The sequence below is a fragment of the Ptychodera flava genome, chromosome 5 (genome assembly GCF_041260155.1).
Source record: "Ptychodera flava strain L36383 chromosome 5, AS_Pfla_20210202, whole genome shotgun sequence".
NCBI classification, from domain to species: Eukaryota; Metazoa; Hemichordata; class Enteropneusta; family Ptychoderidae; genus Ptychodera; species Ptychodera flava.
The window spans coordinates 43649655-43671108 of NC_091932.1; the positions used below are offsets into that span (position 1 = coordinate 43649655).

General features: G+C 35.6%; 1 protein-coding gene across 3 annotated transcripts; it reads right to left on the minus strand.

Annotated features, from left to right (window-relative positions):
• Positions 1-1231: 1231 nt before the first annotated feature.
• On the minus strand, positions 1232-21377 carry LOC139134040 (ethanolaminephosphotransferase 1-like). Of its 3 annotated transcripts, XR_011552698.1 has the most exons (11): positions 21201-21377; positions 18870-18938; positions 11471-11663; positions 10363-10631; positions 9641-9749; positions 8987-9035; positions 7856-8036; positions 6993-7175; positions 6700-6773; positions 2234-3140; positions 1232-2196 (listed from the first exon to the last, which is right to left on the minus strand). XR_011552698.1 is itself a non-coding variant. In XM_070700885.1 (10 exons), exons 1-10 carry the CDS (start codon positions 21252-21254, stop codon positions 3065-3067), a joined length of 1257 nt encoding a protein of 418 aa, XP_070556986.1. In that variant the 5' UTR covers positions 21255-21377; the 3' UTR covers positions 1237-3064. The 3 variants fall into 3 exon arrangements, 2 of the variants coding, with proteins under 2 accessions (XP_070556986.1, XP_070556987.1); XM_070700885.1 differs by having other exon boundaries at positions 1237-3140; XM_070700886.1 differs by lacking the exons at positions 1232-2196; positions 2234-3140 and adding an exon at positions 3463-3627.
• Between the last annotated feature and the right edge of the window lie 77 nt (positions 21378-21454).

Here is a 21454-nt window from a genome sequence, read left to right on the forward strand (position 1 = left end):
AATAGGAACCCAATCACTAGTCTTACCTACAAATATAGATATGCACATACTAACAATGGGTACATAGAATTGAAGAAATTGTACAGTCTCACTGGTTCAATATCAAACATAATCTGCCGGGCAATTTCCTTTCCAAGTGCATCTTTTGTATTTTCCATTGAAAATCAAATGTGGGGCATTTTTAAAAATAAATAATATCAGATACTTTGGTTTTGGTATGCATACTGTATAAAAGTGACTGCATCGTCTGTGTCTATGCACCAATAATTACTGCATAAAACTTTTTCAAATCAATTGTTATGGTAATACAAGAATTACATTGTTGTTGTGCCACATCATTCTACCAGTTACAGAGCAGACAATTCACTTTTGTATCAATGAAAACAAAACTAACAACACCACTGTTTCTCAGTTTTTCTATGAATTAAGATTGAAACATTCCTTTTAAGAAATCACTTTCCCATAGCTTCAAATTTGATGTTACCTACAGGCACTAAGATTTCATGCTTCTTTTTTCTGAATTATTACAAAACTGCTGATACATGAAATTTGACTTTGGCCTCAGAATATATTCAAAGTTTACCTCATAATACATGTATAACACAGGTTCTGTTGAAAATACTGACCAGTGTGGGACTTAGTATGTTTGATGTATATATGTCTTATTAATATCAATAAAGTTGGATAAAAAAATGGGAGTCAAGTGTCATTGACATGATTTCTTTCAGCAAACACTGAAAAATCTGTTACTTTGATGGGAGTGGTATTAAAACATATTGAAACAAGTGCCAATGTCAAGGCTTTCCTTCTTTCATAGAAATATAACAGAATTTTTGTATTTGTATTAGCTCCACTAGATGTTTGAAGTACCAGTACTTCTGTGATGTGTTAAATTGCAAGATTTACTAGGCTTGGTATCTAAATTACTGTACTGCACTGTAAAAATGATGATGTAACCAATGGGTAATCATATAAACATATGATTTCTCGACTTTTATCTTTGAGTTATGATTATGGCGTTGTTGAAATGGAGGGAATGGTGAAAAAACAAAATTATTGTCAATACTGAAAATTTAATAACCGAATATTTCATTAGAACATCTCAACAAACTGGACAGACTTAATAAAGAGTCCTTTAAACAAAAAGTTTGAAAAGTCATAAAATATTTAGATGGTTGTGTTGATTGTCAGGAGAAGAAATGTTCAACAATAAGATACAGTACAGAAGACTGACGTAGACAAGAATTACAATTTTATTGTTTTTATGTAAAATCAAAATGTAATTGATACAATCATAACAATTAACACAGCAACTATAATGAACCTCTTCTAATTTCAGAGATGCTCTTTTAATACTTTAGAAAATCTGTAAAAAATGTTGAATGGGAACAGCAGCTGAGACAGCCAAGAATTGAATTAATCATGTTAAACAAGTTCACATTAGGTGGGTGTATGCTCCAAATACAGGGGACATCAGCTGCTCTCTTCGGCAGAATTGTAAAACACTTTTCCATGTATAGGAACCATACTGAGATGTCACTGAGTCACTGAAAGTCTAACTATCTTGGCTATTGTAGGAATTACATACAGTGGTATAGGGTTACCTCAAAGAAAGTTGTGACTTGTCTGAAAGAGTTCACAAATCATCAATGTAAGAGAGCACATAATAACTGTGCAATCAATTTTTTAAACATCCAGAAGCAATGGCTAACACATTTCTTAAGGGGCACTCACCAAATTTACCCCTAAAGAGACTCTTACAGAGATGAAGCTTCAGGACTTCAAAAAAAAAGAATTTCAAGTTCCATACCTAAAGAATTTCAAGTTCCATACCTTTGTGATAAAAGAGTCAATTGCTCTGTGGAAATTGCAGAAATTGTCCATCGGAAACGATCCAACGGTAAACAAGTCATTGTAAATGACACAGTCCCCACTTGTAATATAAGTGATTTGATAAGATGGAAGGTGAATGATATCAACAATGGATGGTTGGAGATATCAGCTATGAAGATTGAAGTTTCATTAATGAAGGAAGAATATATCGGCTGTAAAGGTACAAGATAGCTACAATGAAGGCTGACTACGTCAGCAATGAAGGTAGAAGATAGCTACAATGAAGGTTGACTACGTCAGCAATGAAGGTAGAAGATAGCTACAATGAAGGTTGACTACGTCAGCAATGAAGGTAGAAGATAGCTACAATGAAGGTTGATTACGTCAGCAATGAAGGTACAAGATAGCTACAATGAAGGATGACTACGTCAGCAATGAAGGTAGAAGCATGTATTAGCATGTGAGTAAAGCAAACTCTATGCATAGCTAGAATTTCTCAAGTTCCAAGTTGTGAGGGACATTTTGTAAAATTCAACGATTGTGCTTATTAATACTACCTTTCTGCATATTCAAATTTACAAAGTGCAAGTCATTTGGAGGTAAAATAGTATCTTCACAATTGTTGTTTGTACTTTTAATTAATATAATGAGATACTACAAATACGCGATGTGACATCTTTCATCATTTCAGGAATTGTCCTTCAAATAGTCAACTATTAAGTTTTCATAATACTTTCCATAATGCTGATTTCATGATAATAATCTATGTGACATACAAATATGATGATAATAATCTATGTGACATAAATATATGCTGATAATAAGCCGCCCAGTGTGCATGGTTTTTATGCACAGTGAAATTATAATTGACAGTGTAGACTGGTAGGCTACATTTTTGTACCAAAAATAATATATCCTGCCAAACAATATATAGGCTTTCTCATAGGCCAAGTTTCATTTTGTTTCCATAAAAATTTCAAATCGAACAGCTACTGAACAACTACTGAAATATGATTGAGTGTTATCAAAGTGTTAACTTCTAAGCACTCATAACATTTACAAAATTCCATCAGGTTTGTACCTTGTTAAAATTTTGAACACTGCACTATATTCCGAACAAATCATTGCTACAAGGATTTCTATGATGATCCAGGTTTCTGACAAGGCTGAGAATTTGGAACTTGTAGAGTGACATTGCAACAACACTTACAGAGAAGCAAAGTCAAGACCATCACAAGCCGTTTGCCAAAGCTGCTACAGAGTTGAAGTCAGCAATGATGGTGTGATTATTGTAGTCTGTCGGCAGTCTGCAAAAATATGGAAAGAAAAACACAAAAGACCATGATACTATGATAGAATGAATGACTCGTTATGTACCTTGCAATAATAGTCGTGAACCACATCAAACAGTAAAACAAACTTGTTTCCCAGGAAAAAAACATGCAAATTACAATTTATTTTAAATATATCATGCCTGCACAGGTTAGATCAAGAGACATAGTAAAAAAAAAGACTTTACAGCTAATCCACAAGAGACTCTCATTGAAGTTCTCTGAAAATTGTAGCAAATTCAGCAGAATAGAAAGTTTTCAGCCCATGAATTAGTGTGTACAGAAAGTCGGAGGGATGTTTACTTGGAAAGACTGCAGATGAATCAAGCTCCTTTGAATGTCCATGTGCAATAAAGGAGAAAGGATTGGAGTCTGTACAGGACACTTGACGGCCATGCTTCTTTGGATTTTGAAGTATCAAAGTAAACGGTCCTAAAAAGTATCATGCTTTTGCAAGACATTTCTGAAAGCAAATTATATCAAGAGCAAGTTATGGATGATCATTTATGCATTTGATGTTGTTATCTTGTTTCTTGGTTAATAAATCCAACTTTACTAGTGAGAATAATCATGTCTGACCATGAATCATGGTGTTATGGTTTATCCCACAGAAGACAACAATAGGATTATTCCATTGCACACATTCTTGTGGGGAAGAGGGGTTTAGGGACATGACAGAATATAGATTGAACATGCTGTGAAAAATTTAAGTACAGTATTTTATTGACTTAAATCCAGCAGATTAATACTGTCACATAGTAAATTACCGTTAACAAATCAGAGATTTTTAAATAATATATTACAATACAGATTACAATTAATTGCAATTCAAATTGGCTGCAATATTGTTGCTAACATCAAAAAGACAAACTGTATCAATACAACTATACAATCAAACAATGCATCAATACAATACATGCAACTTTTGAAAATGAAAACATGCAATTGTTAATCCTGACTTGTTTCAACACGAAGGCAGCATGTTTTACAGTAATGCTTTACAAACACAGTCGCATGAATCATTTTGGCCGTTGTGATAATTCTTCATTAAATGACTTTTGTGTGCATTTAACATAAGACATTTTCATCAAATATCAAAAAGGGCAAACCAAATCACCCCCCTTCATGAAATTGTTTGTGGGCAAAATAATTCAAGTTACTGTGGTTACAAATACTACATATACTATATTATATGAGCATAATTGCATTGCCAGACATGTGTACTCATTTCTAAGATTGAAATCCCAAAGCTGAAATGGTGTAATGTGTTTGTCTATCAATGAAATATGAAAATCTTACATTGAGGGCGCTGTTAGATTCAACTGACACACTAGAAATACAGTGGATTCTGGGATAGCAAGACATACATCTGACAATTACAGGCCAAACCCGGAATTCGAATCGACCACGGTACAAACAAAGCCATGTGCGCAAACGCGCACAGACGTACGTGTATTTCCATACGCGTTAGTACACATGTGGGTTTGTTTGTACCGGCATCACGTGATTATTTGGGCGTACTGAGTCTGTAGAACGCATCGCGTCTTTTTATTCCGGAGTAGAACCATTACAGACAACATTGTAAATATTTATGCATGCAGTTTTGAATGACTAAAAATATCTAATAAAATTTGGCAAGTTGCTGATAAGCCAATTCTACAAACTGTGATGAAAGCTTGCTTTAGTCTTTCCACACAGCATTGTGCACAAACATACATGTACTTGTAAAATATACAAAAAATTGATTTGAGATTTGGAGTGGGAAATGTATGAGTGTAGATCTGCAAGTGTGGTTGTGCAAATGAATAGGATTCAAAATCCACTAGGTTAAAATTATATGAATGTGGAATTAATTTGGGGAGCAGGAAGAGAGAAAAGAATGGAGGCGGGGGGAAAGAGAGAGAGAGAGAGAGAGAGAGAGAGAGAGAGAGAGAGAGAGAGAGAGAGAGATTAAGAGAGAGAGAGAGAGAGAGAGAGAGAGAGAGAGAGAGAGAGAGAGAGAGAGAGAGCAGGTTGCCTGGGAACCACAATTTTAGTTTTTGTTGAAAGGATGATAAAATATTGTGATAATAATAGAAGTTAGAAAACACTACAATTGAAGTTGTATACTGCATAAAAAATACAAGAAGTTGGTTTCAGGAATGTTAGGAAATACATCACCAGAAACAAACATACAAAGAATGCATTGATTAGTTTGATAGACTTAGTAGAAATAGCAAACATTTAGACTTATCATATAAGCTCTTTTTGGTATTTATATATAAAACCAAATATGAGCTAAAAATAAAAATTTTAAAAAAAGATTGTCCTTCAAAGAAGTCACATAACTGAAAGGTTTTCTCTAATCTACATGTATATCTTTTCATACAAGAACCAGAAATGAACAAAAGGCTAAAGACAGTTAGAAAAAAGTATAAAATTATAAAATAAACATCAAGGTTTATATCATAAGAATTTTCTGCAGTGAATAATACAGGAACTATTAATTTCAAATTATGATGAATGGCTGATGTAGCTAGCCTAGATTGATGTTTACAAGGATCAGAAACAAAACTTTATCGTATTTTTTTTACCAAAATAGGAAAATGATGGTATTCAATATTTTACTCAGCACATTATCTTGTAGGTTAACATCCTGACAACCTTGCCATCTATCTAAAATTACCCTTGCATACAATTTATTTTGAAGGAGAATTATTTTTTGCATCAGAAGGCTTTTAGAAAATTGTTCATTTTCTTTTAAAAATAAAAACTTGGACTTGTGCCCTATCATGTGCATTGTTTTCTACAACATCAGTGCAAGATAATATTACCATCCAACAGTTGACAGAAAGACAAATTTAGCTGATGCATCCAGAAAGACAAATTTACCTGAAGAACCCATATTTTTGTCAAAAAAGAAACCACATCAACAAAGGAATACACCGTTAAATTCTTACAGGTCAGTTGCAGTATTTTATTTTAAATTGCACAAGTTGAATACCCTGATATTTAAAAATGTTTATGAAATTTTCAAATATTTCAGAACCAACTGACGTGTCGAGCCGCATAATATTAAAATCAAAAGATTGGAATGACCGGAATTATAGAAAGAGCTGCACTGTCAAGCTGCAAGGTGGAATTCAATTTTTCATAAATAATACAAATTCATAAATTATTGCTATGGATAACAATTTGATGACTGACATCTTTTTCCACAATGTAGGACCATTAATATTTTACAACCTTGTTGCATGATATGTGTAAAATTTCATTATGGTTGACGTTTTTTAAATAAATTAAGAATGACTTGCCTGTGGCTTCAAACAAATTTTGAATACCAAAATGCCAATTGTCAATTCAAGTTAATGTACTATAACTTGTAAACAAAATTAAAATTTTACAATTTGGATCTATTTTGTGCACCTTGGAGAGTTTTTCTGAAAAATTCATGCCTTGAGGGTTGGTTGCCATGTGACCTAAATGTAGCCCTAACATGGCATGAATTGGTCAGTCTTCTTACAAAGAAATCTACATGGCGGGTACTTTTCCTTACTTTTCTTTTTTCTTGGAAGGTTTCTTGGTGATAGTGAAACAGTAGATGTTAAAATGATCGCACATTTGGATGACCTGCAACAAAATGGAAAATGAAAAAAAGAAATATCAAACATCAAACTGATATTGGTCTTATATCACTTTTAGTTTTTCTGAAGAATGCAAAATGTAACAACTCTTTTCTTTCAAGATACAATCGTGTCTATCAGGTGACAGTAACCACAGATCCAATTTTTCCTGTTTTGGGTGTATTTTGGCAGCTTAGACTTTAAAGTATGAACAAAGAAAACTTACCACACACACACAGTAATGAAGGTGTGCTGCAGTCACAAGAAGTGTTAATGCCCATGTTAAATACAATTCATATACACCGATGTCAAAGGTCACACAAATGGCAGCTACAGCTGTGAATGGTAGTAACAAAATGTTGAAAAGGTCTGCTCTAGTACTAGACATCTGGGATACTATAAGACGACACTGTAATGGACAGAAAAAGAAAATAAACTTATCAAACTAACATTCACCTAAGAACAGAAAGATTTAAACTTTTGTCCAAACTTTACTCAAGCATATCAAGGAAACGATAAACCATTCACTTTCATAATCAAGAATGAGACATCCATCATCACAGTGCAAAGTTTGAGACTAAAGAAACAGACTGACTAAACTTTACTGATATTTAACGTCAAAAATGGCCAGTGCTGCTATACTGGACCTTGTTCAACACACAGCGGAGTCATGTCTGAGTCACAGAGTTCATGAAATACAACTCAAATCTACACAAGAAATGTAACCCTAAGCCTTGTTTCTCTGGTTGTTGCCAATATTTTGAATGAAATTAAGACATGCCTATGATCATCATTGTTGTAATAAATTTGTTTGTTAATTAATTCATTATAATTTTGAAAGAATTTTGAAAGAACTTTGGGGATTTCCATAGTCCAACATGATTTTTATTGTTCTCACCACCATTATTAGTAAAACTTACAATTTAACATCTGTGCAAATATTCATGACCAACATTATTCATATCGTATGGTAGCCAGGTCTCTTCACTGTTTGATAAGTGTTTCTGACAGAATATGTTTACTTAAACACAAAACACTCACAGATAATGGTTGGACATATTCTAGAAACCATTATATGCACACACTTACTGTAATGTTTGAAAAGCTAGTTCCTAAAAGCCAGAAGAAAAGTCTGGGATTGTTATCTAAAATACCATAAGGTGACTTGTAGGCCCAGACTGTGGCAATTGAAAAGAGGATTGTGGCAGAAACCAACGGCCGCACTGATTCAGAAAATGACCGCATTTTGCCAGTTTTGTCCACATATGACCTGTCAAGACAGAAATAAACATATCGGGTACATCACATAAATGAAATTTGTGATGTGAAATTTGTCCATCACAGCATATTTTAGAGAATCAGTTTACCCTTTCACCACCATGGTGTGACGCGACCCCATCGTTTCAAAGGGACAAGCTGGACCTACACAAATGTAATCTGGTTGAAAGAAGGAATTAAAATATAGCGATAGTTTGATCATCAACAGTGACAGTTGTTTTAAATGAACATGGTGGTCAATCAGTTCTTACCTGCATAAAATATTTAAGCCATATATGAAGAACTGTTTTTATGATACTGAGCAATCACTATTGAAAATTTGTCCTCACAGAAATGTCCCTTTACTGAAAGGATGAGCTTTATATAAAAGCTCACACAACAGGCCACTGAAGATAGCCGTAAGCAGCTCATTGACACGCATGTGTCACTGCAGTATGATAATAATTTTTTCCTTGATCACTCAGAGGACGCTGGATGGCCAGGCACAGTGAGCTGATGAAAGTGTAGCCAGAGAGGCCAGCAACACTTGAGTGTGACTGTCAGGAAGAGTATCTTAAAATAATATTTTTTATCAAAAATCCATCTACTGTGACATAATCATTTCTGATTTTACTCTGCATGAGCTTACGTGCTCAGCCCTATTGTGATATTATTGTCATATGCCTTGTGTAGATATAAAGGGTTCTATTTTTATAGACACTACAAGACAGTGGTCTTACAAAGCACACTTGTCAGGAATATTCATCATTTTTTCAAGGCTGTTTCTAGCTCTTCTGGTGACTGGAGTATGATTGGGCACAAGTGAAATTTAGCATACTAAAATATAGCCAGTTGTTCACCACAAGAGTTAGGAGAAATTCTAAATACCTGATTTGAACCGTACTTTTCAATTTTAAGTCTGGATAGAAATCGAATCGAAATTGCAGAAAATGTGCCACCTACCGATAAACATTGTAGAAACTTTGTGGAAGGGTAACCAGAAATGTGCCAGCTGTAAATGGAATCAGAAAATATGAAAGTCTGAACTACATGACAGATATACAGATCACTTTCATTCAATGATTAATAATTTTAGGTACAGAGTAGCTGTTAAGTTATAATTCTCAGTTTTCACCCACATACAATTGTCAACAAGCTGGCCGTGTAAACACTCTTGACTTGAGACCATATGTTCTAATGCTATTGATATTTTTGAATGTTGAACTGTTGAAAATATGTCAGAATTTTTACTCCATATTAGACTGGAGTACTTCTAAGTTCTATAGAAGTGGACATATTTTCTTAATTAAGCCATATACAGACACGATAGTAATCCCAGGGGATGCTTATTTTGCAATATTGTCACTGGACTTTGAAGTAAAATATTGTTGTTGAGCTTTTGTATTTTCTGTATTGTTTTTCCTTGATAGTTAACCCAAACATTGCTCCACTAACATTCTATGCAAAACAAAATGAATTCATCAAAGATGTACTGATTTCCATGGCAACACATCTAGCCACTGTTCTACATGTCTTCCCTGATTCAGAAAACCAAATTAAGTTGTTGAAAAATTACTGCCATTATATGATTCTAGAATTGGAAATACTTCTACTCACCATAGACACATAATAAAAACAAAACCCTGAATTCAAACCAACCAAAGTATGCTCCTTTCCAGCATTCAATTCCATAAACACCAGTTATTAAGTACACTAAAGTCATTCCCTGAAATCAAACAGATAAGGACATGTCAACTTTACTTCACATCCAAGTTTTAGGAATTCACTTTGTAAACTTTGCAAAAACAAAGTTGTGATATTTTTATGTTTTGGACGACTTTTGCGAAAAGTTAGCTCACTGAAATAAATGCGGTAGTAAATTGGCAGTCTTCATAAACTTTGCTTGCACTTTGCAGGCATGCATATTCAGTGGGTTTCGTCAATGACTAAACAGTACTACAGTTTATAGGTGACTCATTACATTGAATTTCAATAATGACTAAACTCTAGCATTCTGGTAAATTATAATAGTTTTTGGAATACAGTCAAGAAATTTCTGGTTGACAAAAACATTAGTGGTTTGGTAGAGATACCTCTCCCCAATATCCAACATCCCCTCCAAAAATTTTATTCATACAAACCAACTTCACAATTGAATTTTTCTTCAAAATTGCAGTATTGAAGTCCCACTAACATTTCTGGGTTACATTTCAAGGTACAGCAGTTACAATGTTGAGAATTTGTGGCAAAATTTGCAGACTTTAGTTTTTCAAAATTATTGAACATTTGATGCTGTGCCTAAATACTGGTAGAAGAAGTAAACGGAAAGATTTACTCACAATTTGACTGACATCGTAACCCCAGGGAAGAAACAACACACCAGTGTTGTACTTTTCCCAATGGGAGATTATAAAACAAACTTCTATGTTCCAAACCACCCAGTACATTACAAATATAGTCTCTCCATAGTCAGCTCTGTCTCGGCTAAAAATGGAAAACACTGCCACTGGTAGGAATAAAATGGACCAACTATCAATGCCATGGTCAAACAGCTCTCCAAGAGGTGAACTTGACTGGGTCCTCCGGGCTTGTTTTCCATCAATGCCATCTGAAAATGAAGTTTTGTATGATTGTAGGGAGTTCAGAGAAAATTATAACTTAAATATCAGCTTTTATTTCCCATGATGCACTTGACAAACAAAATCGAAGAAACACAGTACAATACAATTCAAATTCTACTGAGTAGTTTTGGAAGTACACAAATTTAAAGATTTCAAAACACAACATTTTCATGAAATTTTGCAAGAAAATGCACAAAAACTGGAAACAGATTTACCAAGGACAATAACCCTAAATTTGTTTCATTTAACTAGTCTTACTATTTATGAATTATTTTGAAATGTTCTTTTTCTCAAATAAAATTCAGTAAACTTTAAAAGGCATGTAACTCTGAGTATTATATAAACACTGTCAGGTCTAACTCTAACCTGGACTAGCAAACTACCGTAGACTGTAGAACTAGTAGTTGATACTGCTAAGAAAATCACCAAATAAAACACCGAATGAATTAGTGCATCCCTTGATATTTTCACTGTTACTTCTGGACTTGTTGATGTTGAAGTCAAGGTCCACACAGTACAAGTCATTTCAAATTCAAGGATGCTAACTTAAGTATGAGGTCTAAAATACCATTTCCCAGGAATTATTTTCATTCTATTTTATTTTTATACCCGGTACATGTAAATTATTTTGCATATTGTTTTTACTATCTCATGACCAGTCGTTTTGTAAATTTTGGAAATCATGGGCGGTTTATAAATTTTCCAGGACATTCTAGGATCAACATCACTAAGTCTTTTCTAGGGCTTCCAAGATGATTTCCAATTCAAGGCTATTCCAGATGGTATGGACCCCGGTTGAAGTATAGATATGTATCCATGACCTTACCTAGATTATGAGACAAAAACTGGCATAATCCGCAGGCAAACCACACCCATTGAGGTACTGGTTCTGAGTCTGGATAATTCCTACTTGATGCAAGGTAGTCAGGATCATAGATTAATAATAATACATAAGCAACTATTAAAAAGATAAAGCCAGCCAAGGTTAAGACGTTTGGTGCAATCCATAGCGGAACAAGCTGTTGGTAAACACAGAATGAAATATTGTTAGTTTAATCAGCATGTACCTCAAACTGAATGTTTTGAATATTTTGTCAAACTTTGTCAAAGGAAATTTTAAACCATTCTCTTTTATATTCCAGAATGAAAATTTGGTGTCAATATGCAAATTTTAGAACAAGAGAAGAAAGTTACCTATAATGTAAATATGTTTACATTCACAATGGCCACTACTCCCTATGGTACTGCTAACTCAATACTGAACAGATTTTTAATCTTCACAAATACAAGACAGTGGAAAGTTGATTTGCACCACAGGGTTCAAAACAAGTCAACAAAAGCAGTACAGCAGAAAGGTATTGTAAAACTTGAAGCGTCCAAAAATCTGTTCTACAATGTATTTTACAATTCTAGAAAGACAAGGATGCCAATCATATATGTGGTTAATTTTTTCCAAATATCATCGGAAATCCATTTTTAGGCAATGTTTTGGTATGTGGTTGAGTTTATCGTGACACCATTTTGAACCTTTGACTGATCGGGCTTGTTGTCCGTCACAAAGGTATTTCCACCTGTGTTTTGAATTTAATGCTAACTTGGCCCACTCCATTGTCTGATAAATGAATCGATGATATTTCATGATTAGTGGGCCTCTAACTTTGCCATTTTCCCATTCAAAACAGTGATTTAGGAGTTAGTGATTTTGTTCATATGTTTAGTACACTTGCTGGGAAGTCCACACAACTGCACTGGAACTCACATACATGAAACATGCTGTCCATTTGTCCAGCAGCATGCCTCAGAAGAAGGCCATGAGAGTCGGCAAAGAAATCACTGACAAAGGATGTCAGCATTTTGTTAATTTTTCTTATACAATTATCAGTGGTTTTGTTAAGGCTAGTACCGCTGTAAATTTTATTATGGTTCCCCGTTATATCAATGCTATCCTCTCAGATGAAGACACACAGATATGATACCAGGTTCCCACACCCTCTACCGATCTTCCCAAACCCTAGCAAAACACTGTAAAATTTTAAATTATTATCCCAAGAATGAGAAATAAATTGGGGTGAAATGTACTGGTACTAGTAAAGAAAGTGCAATCATCATTTTATTTGGTGCATGAAAATAATAGCCTTGAATGAATAGAATGAGAATAGAAATTCCAGCATTTCCCGACTTTGTAAAATCTGCATGATTGTGTCTTCATTTTAACTGTTTGTTTGAGTATTTCCCCACTGTGTTCCTATTTGTGAATATATAATGATAAAGACAGATGAAAAATCATCAGTCACATATCCTAAAAATTTGTAAATCTTTTCCAATCAATATATCACCTTAAAGTGGCAATTGTCAATCCCTGGAACTCCATTTCATTGCTGAGATGTGATTTTAATTCTTTGTTCTCCTTTGAAAGTTTCATTCAATTAATCAATCCCTTCAGAAAAAATACCGTCAAGGACAGTGTGCTCACATTCGGTTTGAATTGGTCCATTTGAGAAATATTTAAATCAGGAAAAACAAGAATGACAAAAGCAAATAAGGTCTCCAACTTTGGTACTGGAGGTCATCTTTAGGAACATGCATATCAACTTCTATAGCAAGGGACAAGCAGATCCTAAATACATAAGCAAATGTCAACAACAAAAAATATACAGAGAAGGTTTGATAAAAAGAAAAGGTGGGAGTGGGTAAAAAAAATGTACAAGGCATCTCAGGGCTCGAAATACTTTTTTTCAACCACCTGTCCACTGGACAAGTCAAAATAAAAAGTACCTGTCCCAGTGAGAAAAGTACCTGTCCAAAATGGCATAATTTATTCTAAGAAACTATACTAGTTTCAATTCAATTCAACAAACTCATGCCTGTATCATATGCAAACTGGCGTAACAGCGGTGTCGAGATAGCTCTGAGAATCTCCCAATCTAAGAGATTTGAGACGTGACCTTAGATAAATCAATATGGCTGCCTCCTGTAAACAGTGATTAGATATTATCAATTTTCTTTTACTTTTTTCCGACAGGTAAATATCAAAATAATGATTTTCAAATTGTAAAAGGTATATACTGTAACAGCGTTTCCGTTAACGCAAAATCCTGCGTATTTTATGCAAAATAGTCTGAAATACGCAAAAAAAATCATGACTGCATAAACTAACGCATTGAGAAATGCCGCCCCTTGACACGGACATACTTGGCTCGCACTACATTGCCTCAACGTGGTTCAATGCAGGACAAAAATAGAACATATGCACCTGCTTGAAAGTGACATTTATCATGATGCAACATTTTAGACTTTAGCGGACGGCAACTCTTTATGAAACATTGTATTTCATCATCACAAAGCATCATGTCAATCAGTTCTGTACAGACAATGACACTACAGATGCAAAAAATTCGAGAATCCATGGAGTCTACGTTGTTGGTAACACAGTACAGTTAATCATGGTCATTACGTTGCATGTTATTTGGAAAGTGTTTACGGGTGACGATTTACACTCTGTAGGGTTGCATCTTGAGAGGTCCCGCTGGACTTTGATCAGTATCTGCTTTTTGTTGGCCCTTTGAAAACACTAATTTCATTGTCAGACAGTATTTTCTTTGAAACTTTGAACATGAAGTCATTAGGCTGCTCAACGATCATATACGAGACATGCATCACGGCATTGCAAGCGTTCAGCTACTATACCTTGAAGCCCCCACGTTATTGTTTTTTGTTAATAGAGCATGCGCATTTAAAGAAACCCCCAAGTTCGACAGAAAAGACTGCCCAACTCACTTCAGATACCGATTCCCACCGACACCGTACGAGTTGTTGATACATTTTACGCAAATAAGAACCAAGTTGCGTAAAATCGTACGCAAGTTTTGAAATTGTAATGGAAACGCTGTTATATAAATTTAAACTTATGAATATTTGCTGTAGTCAATAGGTTGAAATACTGGTTGCAGGCTGAAAAAACCTACCTGTCCACTTGGACAAGTACTTTTCAAAACTACCTGTCCCAGGCCAAATTTCACTTGTCCGGGACAGGCAGACAGGTAATATTTCGAGCCCTGGATATGGTAAAAAAGTAACGCTACCTCATCAATCTTCTAGACCCTACCCCCTCCTGAATATCAAATGTTCCATCCCTTGGTATTACATAACGCCAGATGACAGGAAATATATTTACAACCTTGGGAAGTTTTTAATTAATGCCATGAGTGTTATCATTCTAATGTAAACAGCACTTAAGTTAGTTACAGATAGTGAAATGCCTTCCACTGTGGGTGGTGATTACAACATCTGGAATTATCTTGGATCCAAATTTCTCATCAGTTCTTGTATGTCTTACATAGAAAAGTTGCAAAAATTGGTCCGCAATGAAAAAATTCACCTCTGCTTTGTTTTCTGGATCAAATTTTCCTACAAATTGATACCAAATATGACAAAATTATGTTCACAGCCTTCGAAACTGTCTCACAACATATCCTGGGTTGGTGTAGGTCATTAAAGGTCTGGGAAATGCCCATGTTGCAAAATCACAAAAATACAGTTGATGGTCTAAAAAACAGTCACATTCATTTTTTTTTTCGTTTAGCGCGCGTGATTATGAAATATGGAAAAAGAAAAATGCGATGTGGGCGTGCCCGCCGAGCCTCTCCAGTCGACTTTTTTCGGCTTTCCGAAGTTTGCCCGACGCCGTATCTCATAACGGGAAGTAAGGTATTTCACACCTCCGTAATCTCCCCACGGGGGGTAACTTCTAGGTTTTCCGCTTACATGATCCGGACAGTGTCCTCCTTTAATTTCACTATGGGGAGACGTTGTTATTTTTAGTGGCTGTGACAGCGGCAAGAACGTAACGGCTCAACTGTAAACTTTTTCGAGTTCCCGTCAAATGCTGAGTGTTTGAACCAATGTGCTTGTCTATTCTGGTTCGTACGATCGGCCACGGTCCCTGAGCCTGCCTCGCTACACGCTACAAAATTGGGACCGCGATGCAAATCAACTGCATGAACACTAACACTGAACGTTGTGACTGCCATTAAAACGAACAACAACACGGAACGTAGAGATCGCGATATAAATACCCGGTACAAATCATGGAGCACAGTCCCTCTGCAGCTCTGGACTGTGCGCATGGAGGCCATTAAAATGAAGAACAATAGGTAATACCGGACCACGAGGACCGCAATGCAAATCGACCGCAACATGGATTAAAATGCACAACACGGAACCGCCAGACCGCAATGCAAATCAACTGCAACATCGAACCTTGTGGCCTCGATTAAAATATGTCTCGATTACATATGTCTGCTATGTAGGCTATAGCAAAAGTTTCAATTCTCGTGAGCGGGCGTTCCTATGCCTGCAGTACAGTAGACAAAGTGACGTCAAATTTGTCGCGAGGGCTCGATTGCGTGCGTCGAAGTTTCAATTCTCGCGAGAGCCATTTAAGCATGCTGTGGACTAGACTACATAACGTCAAATCTCTCGCGAGACTTGGCTCGATTGCAAATACGTACGATGAAAGATTGTGACGCAATACGGAAGTAGATACAGTTTTGCGAATCGCCGAGAGAGAAGCGCAGATCAACAAAAGACTAAAAACAGCCACGTTTTTTCTTTAATTTGCCATATCTTTTGAACAAAAATCAGTTTCGCCACTGTGGCAAATAAGGATCTTTTTTTTCGCCACTTCGGATTTCAATTCGCATTGACGAACGTGGCGAATAGGCAGCGCGAACAGTGTTTTGTTAGCGGATACCGGGCAGAGATAAGGCGGCGTGGGACCGCTATTCGATGTAAATGAACACAACTGTGACGTCACAGACGGCCAACCTTGACTCCCGCTGAGGGCGTGACCTTGGTGTCGCAAAATGACCTGATGAAAGCCGCGCATAGAAATATCAAAAAAATTAACACTTGCGCGTACTTTTAGGTTGCAATTTTGTTACGAGTGTAATAGTATTGCCCCCCTGGAAGATATTCGGTCTCAACAACGGGACCATTTCACCAGACCTTTAACGTTACAAACAGAGAAAACTACCTAAAATATACAAATTTGGGGGTTTCCCAACACTTTGAGCAGAAAATTTATCTAATAACATCCTTCGGAACTTTATACCAAATTACAAAGCTATCAAACAAGTAATTTTGAGAACAAGTTTTCTTGACCAAAAATGACAATATTGTCTTAAAAATACAAATTTGTATATTTCAGGACAATTTCCACATATCTAACTATTGTCATCTCTGTACGTCTGTGTACCAAATATAAAAGCTGTCTGTCCAGGGGTTTTAAAAAGAAAATACTGATTAAGATTTTTTGACCAAAAATGACAAAATTGTTCCAAAATAGTAATTTTCCCAATTTTGTCATAATTTCAACAAATTAGAGGAGTAACACCCTCGCAAAGATCCAACCCAAATTTGAGAGCGATTGGGCTGGCGGTTTCAGAGAAGAAGAATTTTTACTGAAAATGAGAAAAATCACCAAAAAATTCAGCAAAAATACAAAATTAAGGATATCTTCACAATATTCATAAAACTGTATAAGGTTCACCTAAGGTACTTGCAAACAAATTTTCTTGAGTTATTAATTCTTGACTATTTTCACATTTTGTAAGCTCATTTGCATAATTTTGGCAATGCAGACTTCATTTGAACAAAATCCCATCTATAGCCCAGGATGCATCCACACACCAAATACCAAGCTGAAACGTGCAGCGGTTTGCGTGTTTTTGATGTTGACGGACATACTGTACGTACATACATACATACATACATACATACATACATACATACATACATACACACATACATACAGACGCCATCGACTTCAGCTTATACGATAAACTCACATTGGTATAACCAAATGTGAGCTAACAAAACTGATAAGAAATAACTTGTCTCTTTGAATTGAAAGCAAGCTAGCTGTTTCAACACCATGAAGTTGTTATTAGAAAAACCAAATTTTTACATCATGCTAAAATAGTACACTGTTTAGTATTTATCTATTTTTAATCTTTTTTCCACCTTTTAGAAATGTTATGAATCAAGGAAAGTACGGCATCTGTCATATGTGAAGATGATCTCCTTCATGTTGGATTATCTATGCCTCAATCAAAATAACTGGGCAGTGGCTCCACACATTAACTATTAAACTAAACTCTGTCCGGAGTTTTAATTTCAATGTTTAGAGTATAGTCAAATTGTGGATTTTTTTTTGTATTTTTTTTGGTTTTTATTGTTTTGTGTGTTTTTTTGTATATACCAAAGTTTTTCTTTTTGACCATGAAATATAAATTCTAGTACACAGTTATCATTATGGCATTGTTTGGTTCTTTGGGAGATGGAAATTATTCAGAAAACACCCAAAATTTAATCAAAAGAAGTACAAACTAAGGGTAACAATCCAGACACACTTTCTTGTTTTGCTTCTCTGACCATCCCAAAGTGTAAGTCATCTTTATCATGATAAAAGAATTTTTCAGTTAAAATTGTAACAATTGCAGAAGCACTTGTATGCACCAAGATGGATTCATTTCATATGGAATACATCACAGACTTACTGAATGAACAATATGTACTTTTTTGTCAGGTTGATGTGTTTTGTTTTGATTATGAAGGGGACTATTTCTGAAAAGGTCTGATTTGTGATATCAATAAAGTTTCATTTTAGTCTCTATAATGGAAATTTTCACCATCAATGACACTATTGTGTTTCTACTCTGATAATTTATTGTAAGGTATATTAGACTAGCATTGTCCGATGGCTGGGTCCATTGAAAGGAAAGTTTTACAACTGAACAAAGGACATGGAGAGAAAGCTGGATTTGTGCAAATTTACTCCTATCATCCTGATATTCAAAATTTGGACTACTGGTTGTACATCCATTATGGGCAAAAAAAGTTGGCATGAAATACTGACAAATTTTGACATTTTTTTCTACAGAGTGAAATATTTTGATGATATTTATACATTGTAAGAGATGATAAACTTTAAAAGAGATGTTCAAAAATTATAAGTGATTTGCTGAATGCATTCTGATTTTACATAGTGACCTCTTGATTCAATTTTTTATCATATCTATCTCTGCTCAAACATGGACTATGCTCTCCTAGATTGATCATAGACCTATCGTCCATGAACTGGTCAGTTAGCATCTTGTGTAGCACACTGACCTATCGTCCAAAGGAACATAGTCCATCCATGGTGTGAACCATGTCATCCTTACCTTGACCAATTGGTTCCAAAATGGATGCGTGATATAAATTGAGACTGGTGATGTGTCAACTGCACTGTACTGTAAACAAACAAACAAACGATAATAGAAATCTTTAGAGTCAATAATTATCATAAAGAGAAATATAATTTACAATCAGCCAAAGATTCCCAGTATCAATAGTCACAGATTTAGTTGATTGCTTTGTCTGTATCTTTTATGAACTAAACTAGCTTTATAATTTATATCTTGACAAAGACTATAAAAGGAGTTCACATTTTGATACTTGGTTCTCGTACTGATAGTGATAGATGTGTATGTAGATTACAAACTCCATGAGAGCATATTATTCTTAACCAATATTTACTACTATTAATGATATTTTTTCTCACAGTGGTTCATCACTTTCCAGTTTAGCAGAAGTGATACAATCTTAATCTTTCACATTTTTACCATTAATTATTATTAGTGTTTACCTTATATTTCTATGGCAAATTGGATCACTTAGGAGAGAGAGCAGTGAAGCATGGAAATTATGTGTCTTTCATGATTTGCTGACAGAATGCAGTAACACAAATTATCGAAACTGAATTAAAAATAATATTAACTGCAATCTAAAACCTTACAAAAATAACAGGACCATTATCATCCATAATAATTTTTGTATTGGTTTAACATTTTTGTCAAAAAATTCACATTATTTCTGTGCAACAAAATCTATTAATGTACAGCTGTACCAAATGAAAATCAACACAACTGAATCTTACATTATTTTGTTTCATGAATATGCTGGTAGGTAGATGACAGCTTGGCTGCCAGGTAAATGATCAACACCAACATTGAGCAAACTTGAATTTTTCCACTTTTATTTGGAATATAATGCAAGCCAATACGTTACTAATCTTGAGAGAATTACAGCCAATAAATAGAAATTTAATTTCATGAAGTGGCCTATACTTTTGGCAGAGCCATCATTCCTTCCAATGGGTTGGTAATGGTACAGTGTGGTTTCACCTCTGCTGGTATGGCATTATCATATCACACTTAAGTGAACTAAACATAAACTGGAAGACACAGATTTCCATGGCAACCACCAACTTTGGCCTGGAAGCGTTTAGCTTTAAAGGCGGAGCCTCCCTTTAAAAGGACGCCAAGGTATGGCGGCGTTCATTGTGTAAGTGGACACCAAACAGGCATCACGCGGGCACACGCTCCAGAAAATGCCACTTTTTAGTTTTCCCCGGCCACAAAAACACAGACAGACTGCCAAGCGGTCAGCGTGAAGTTGCTGCCGATCGAACTCTGTGGTTATATTCAATGTCTAACGCAACTGGAAGACAATTTTTTAGGAAATTCGAGCGTTTGTGGTGGGGAATCAATGACCGTTGGCAATTTAAACTGACCGTCAATCAAAAGCTTGCATAAACTCTCTTTGTAGGATTAGCAAAATGTGACAAAAGGTTGAGGTCAGTTTGTGTAATTAATGTTATAGAAATCAAACATCATACTGGCCATGTGTTTGAATAGGAGGAGAACTCCACTAATGCGCGAACCTGGGATTGAAAAGTGCGGCTTTAAACCGGGAGTTAAAAAAAGATCATGGACTGAACCAGGCTAACGCAAAATATCATACTGCTCACGTCCGTGTAGCTCTGCATGGCAGGGCTTTGTGTTACCGGAGTTATACGGCCTCCCAACGCCGGTAACACACAGCCCTGCCATCCAGAGCTACAGTACACTCCTAGGCCCTGGTGGAGAAGCCATACACAGTACACGGCGCGCGCGGAGGGGTGGTCGCAAAGTCAGTACGGTACGGTTGGTGAAATTTGAGAGAGTGAGCAACTGCTTACTACAAAATGATATTTCCAAAGGTGGGAAAGCTCAGTTTCTATGTTTATCAGTACAACATTCATAGACGGAAACGCCCAATATTTGGCATCATTTTCAATGCAAGTAAACTGACAAGCCTCGTTCATGGTTCAAGTTACTGCTTACTGCGGGCTGACCTGTGGTCCTACTAATACTACAGGTGACGTGGGACGAGAACTGTTTCTCTTTCAAAATGCATGGTTGTTTTCTGGGAATAATTTGTGTCCCTTTCAACGAATAAAAATCATTACACGCTTTACGGTCATATCAAATTTCAAGATCTTGGAATAGACTATACGATTCGGTGATTCACACATCTATCTGGACGACGCGACGGGCGGGTACATGACCCAGTGCTTGTTGGGCGATTTTCTCGAGATCGCGCGAACGTCTCTTTCCAAAATATTGACAGGTAAGATAAAACAGCAATATCTTGCTCGAGCGTAAAAAAGCAATAATGAAAGACATTTCTACCTTATACTTGTCGAACCCGGCGATCTGTTCGTCAGTAAGATATTTCTTCGCCATGTTCAGAAAGTGGCGAGATAATGACCCCTCAAGGTAATGAAAATAATGCTACACGACCCACTAAAATTGTCGTCTGAATCGTTCTTGACAGGGATAAATAAGTAAAGACGTAAATGATTTTGTTGCGTAGAGGCCGTGAGATATCAATATCAAAAGGATTTGAAGAAACTGTGACAACAATTGCAAAACACGTTTTTTGT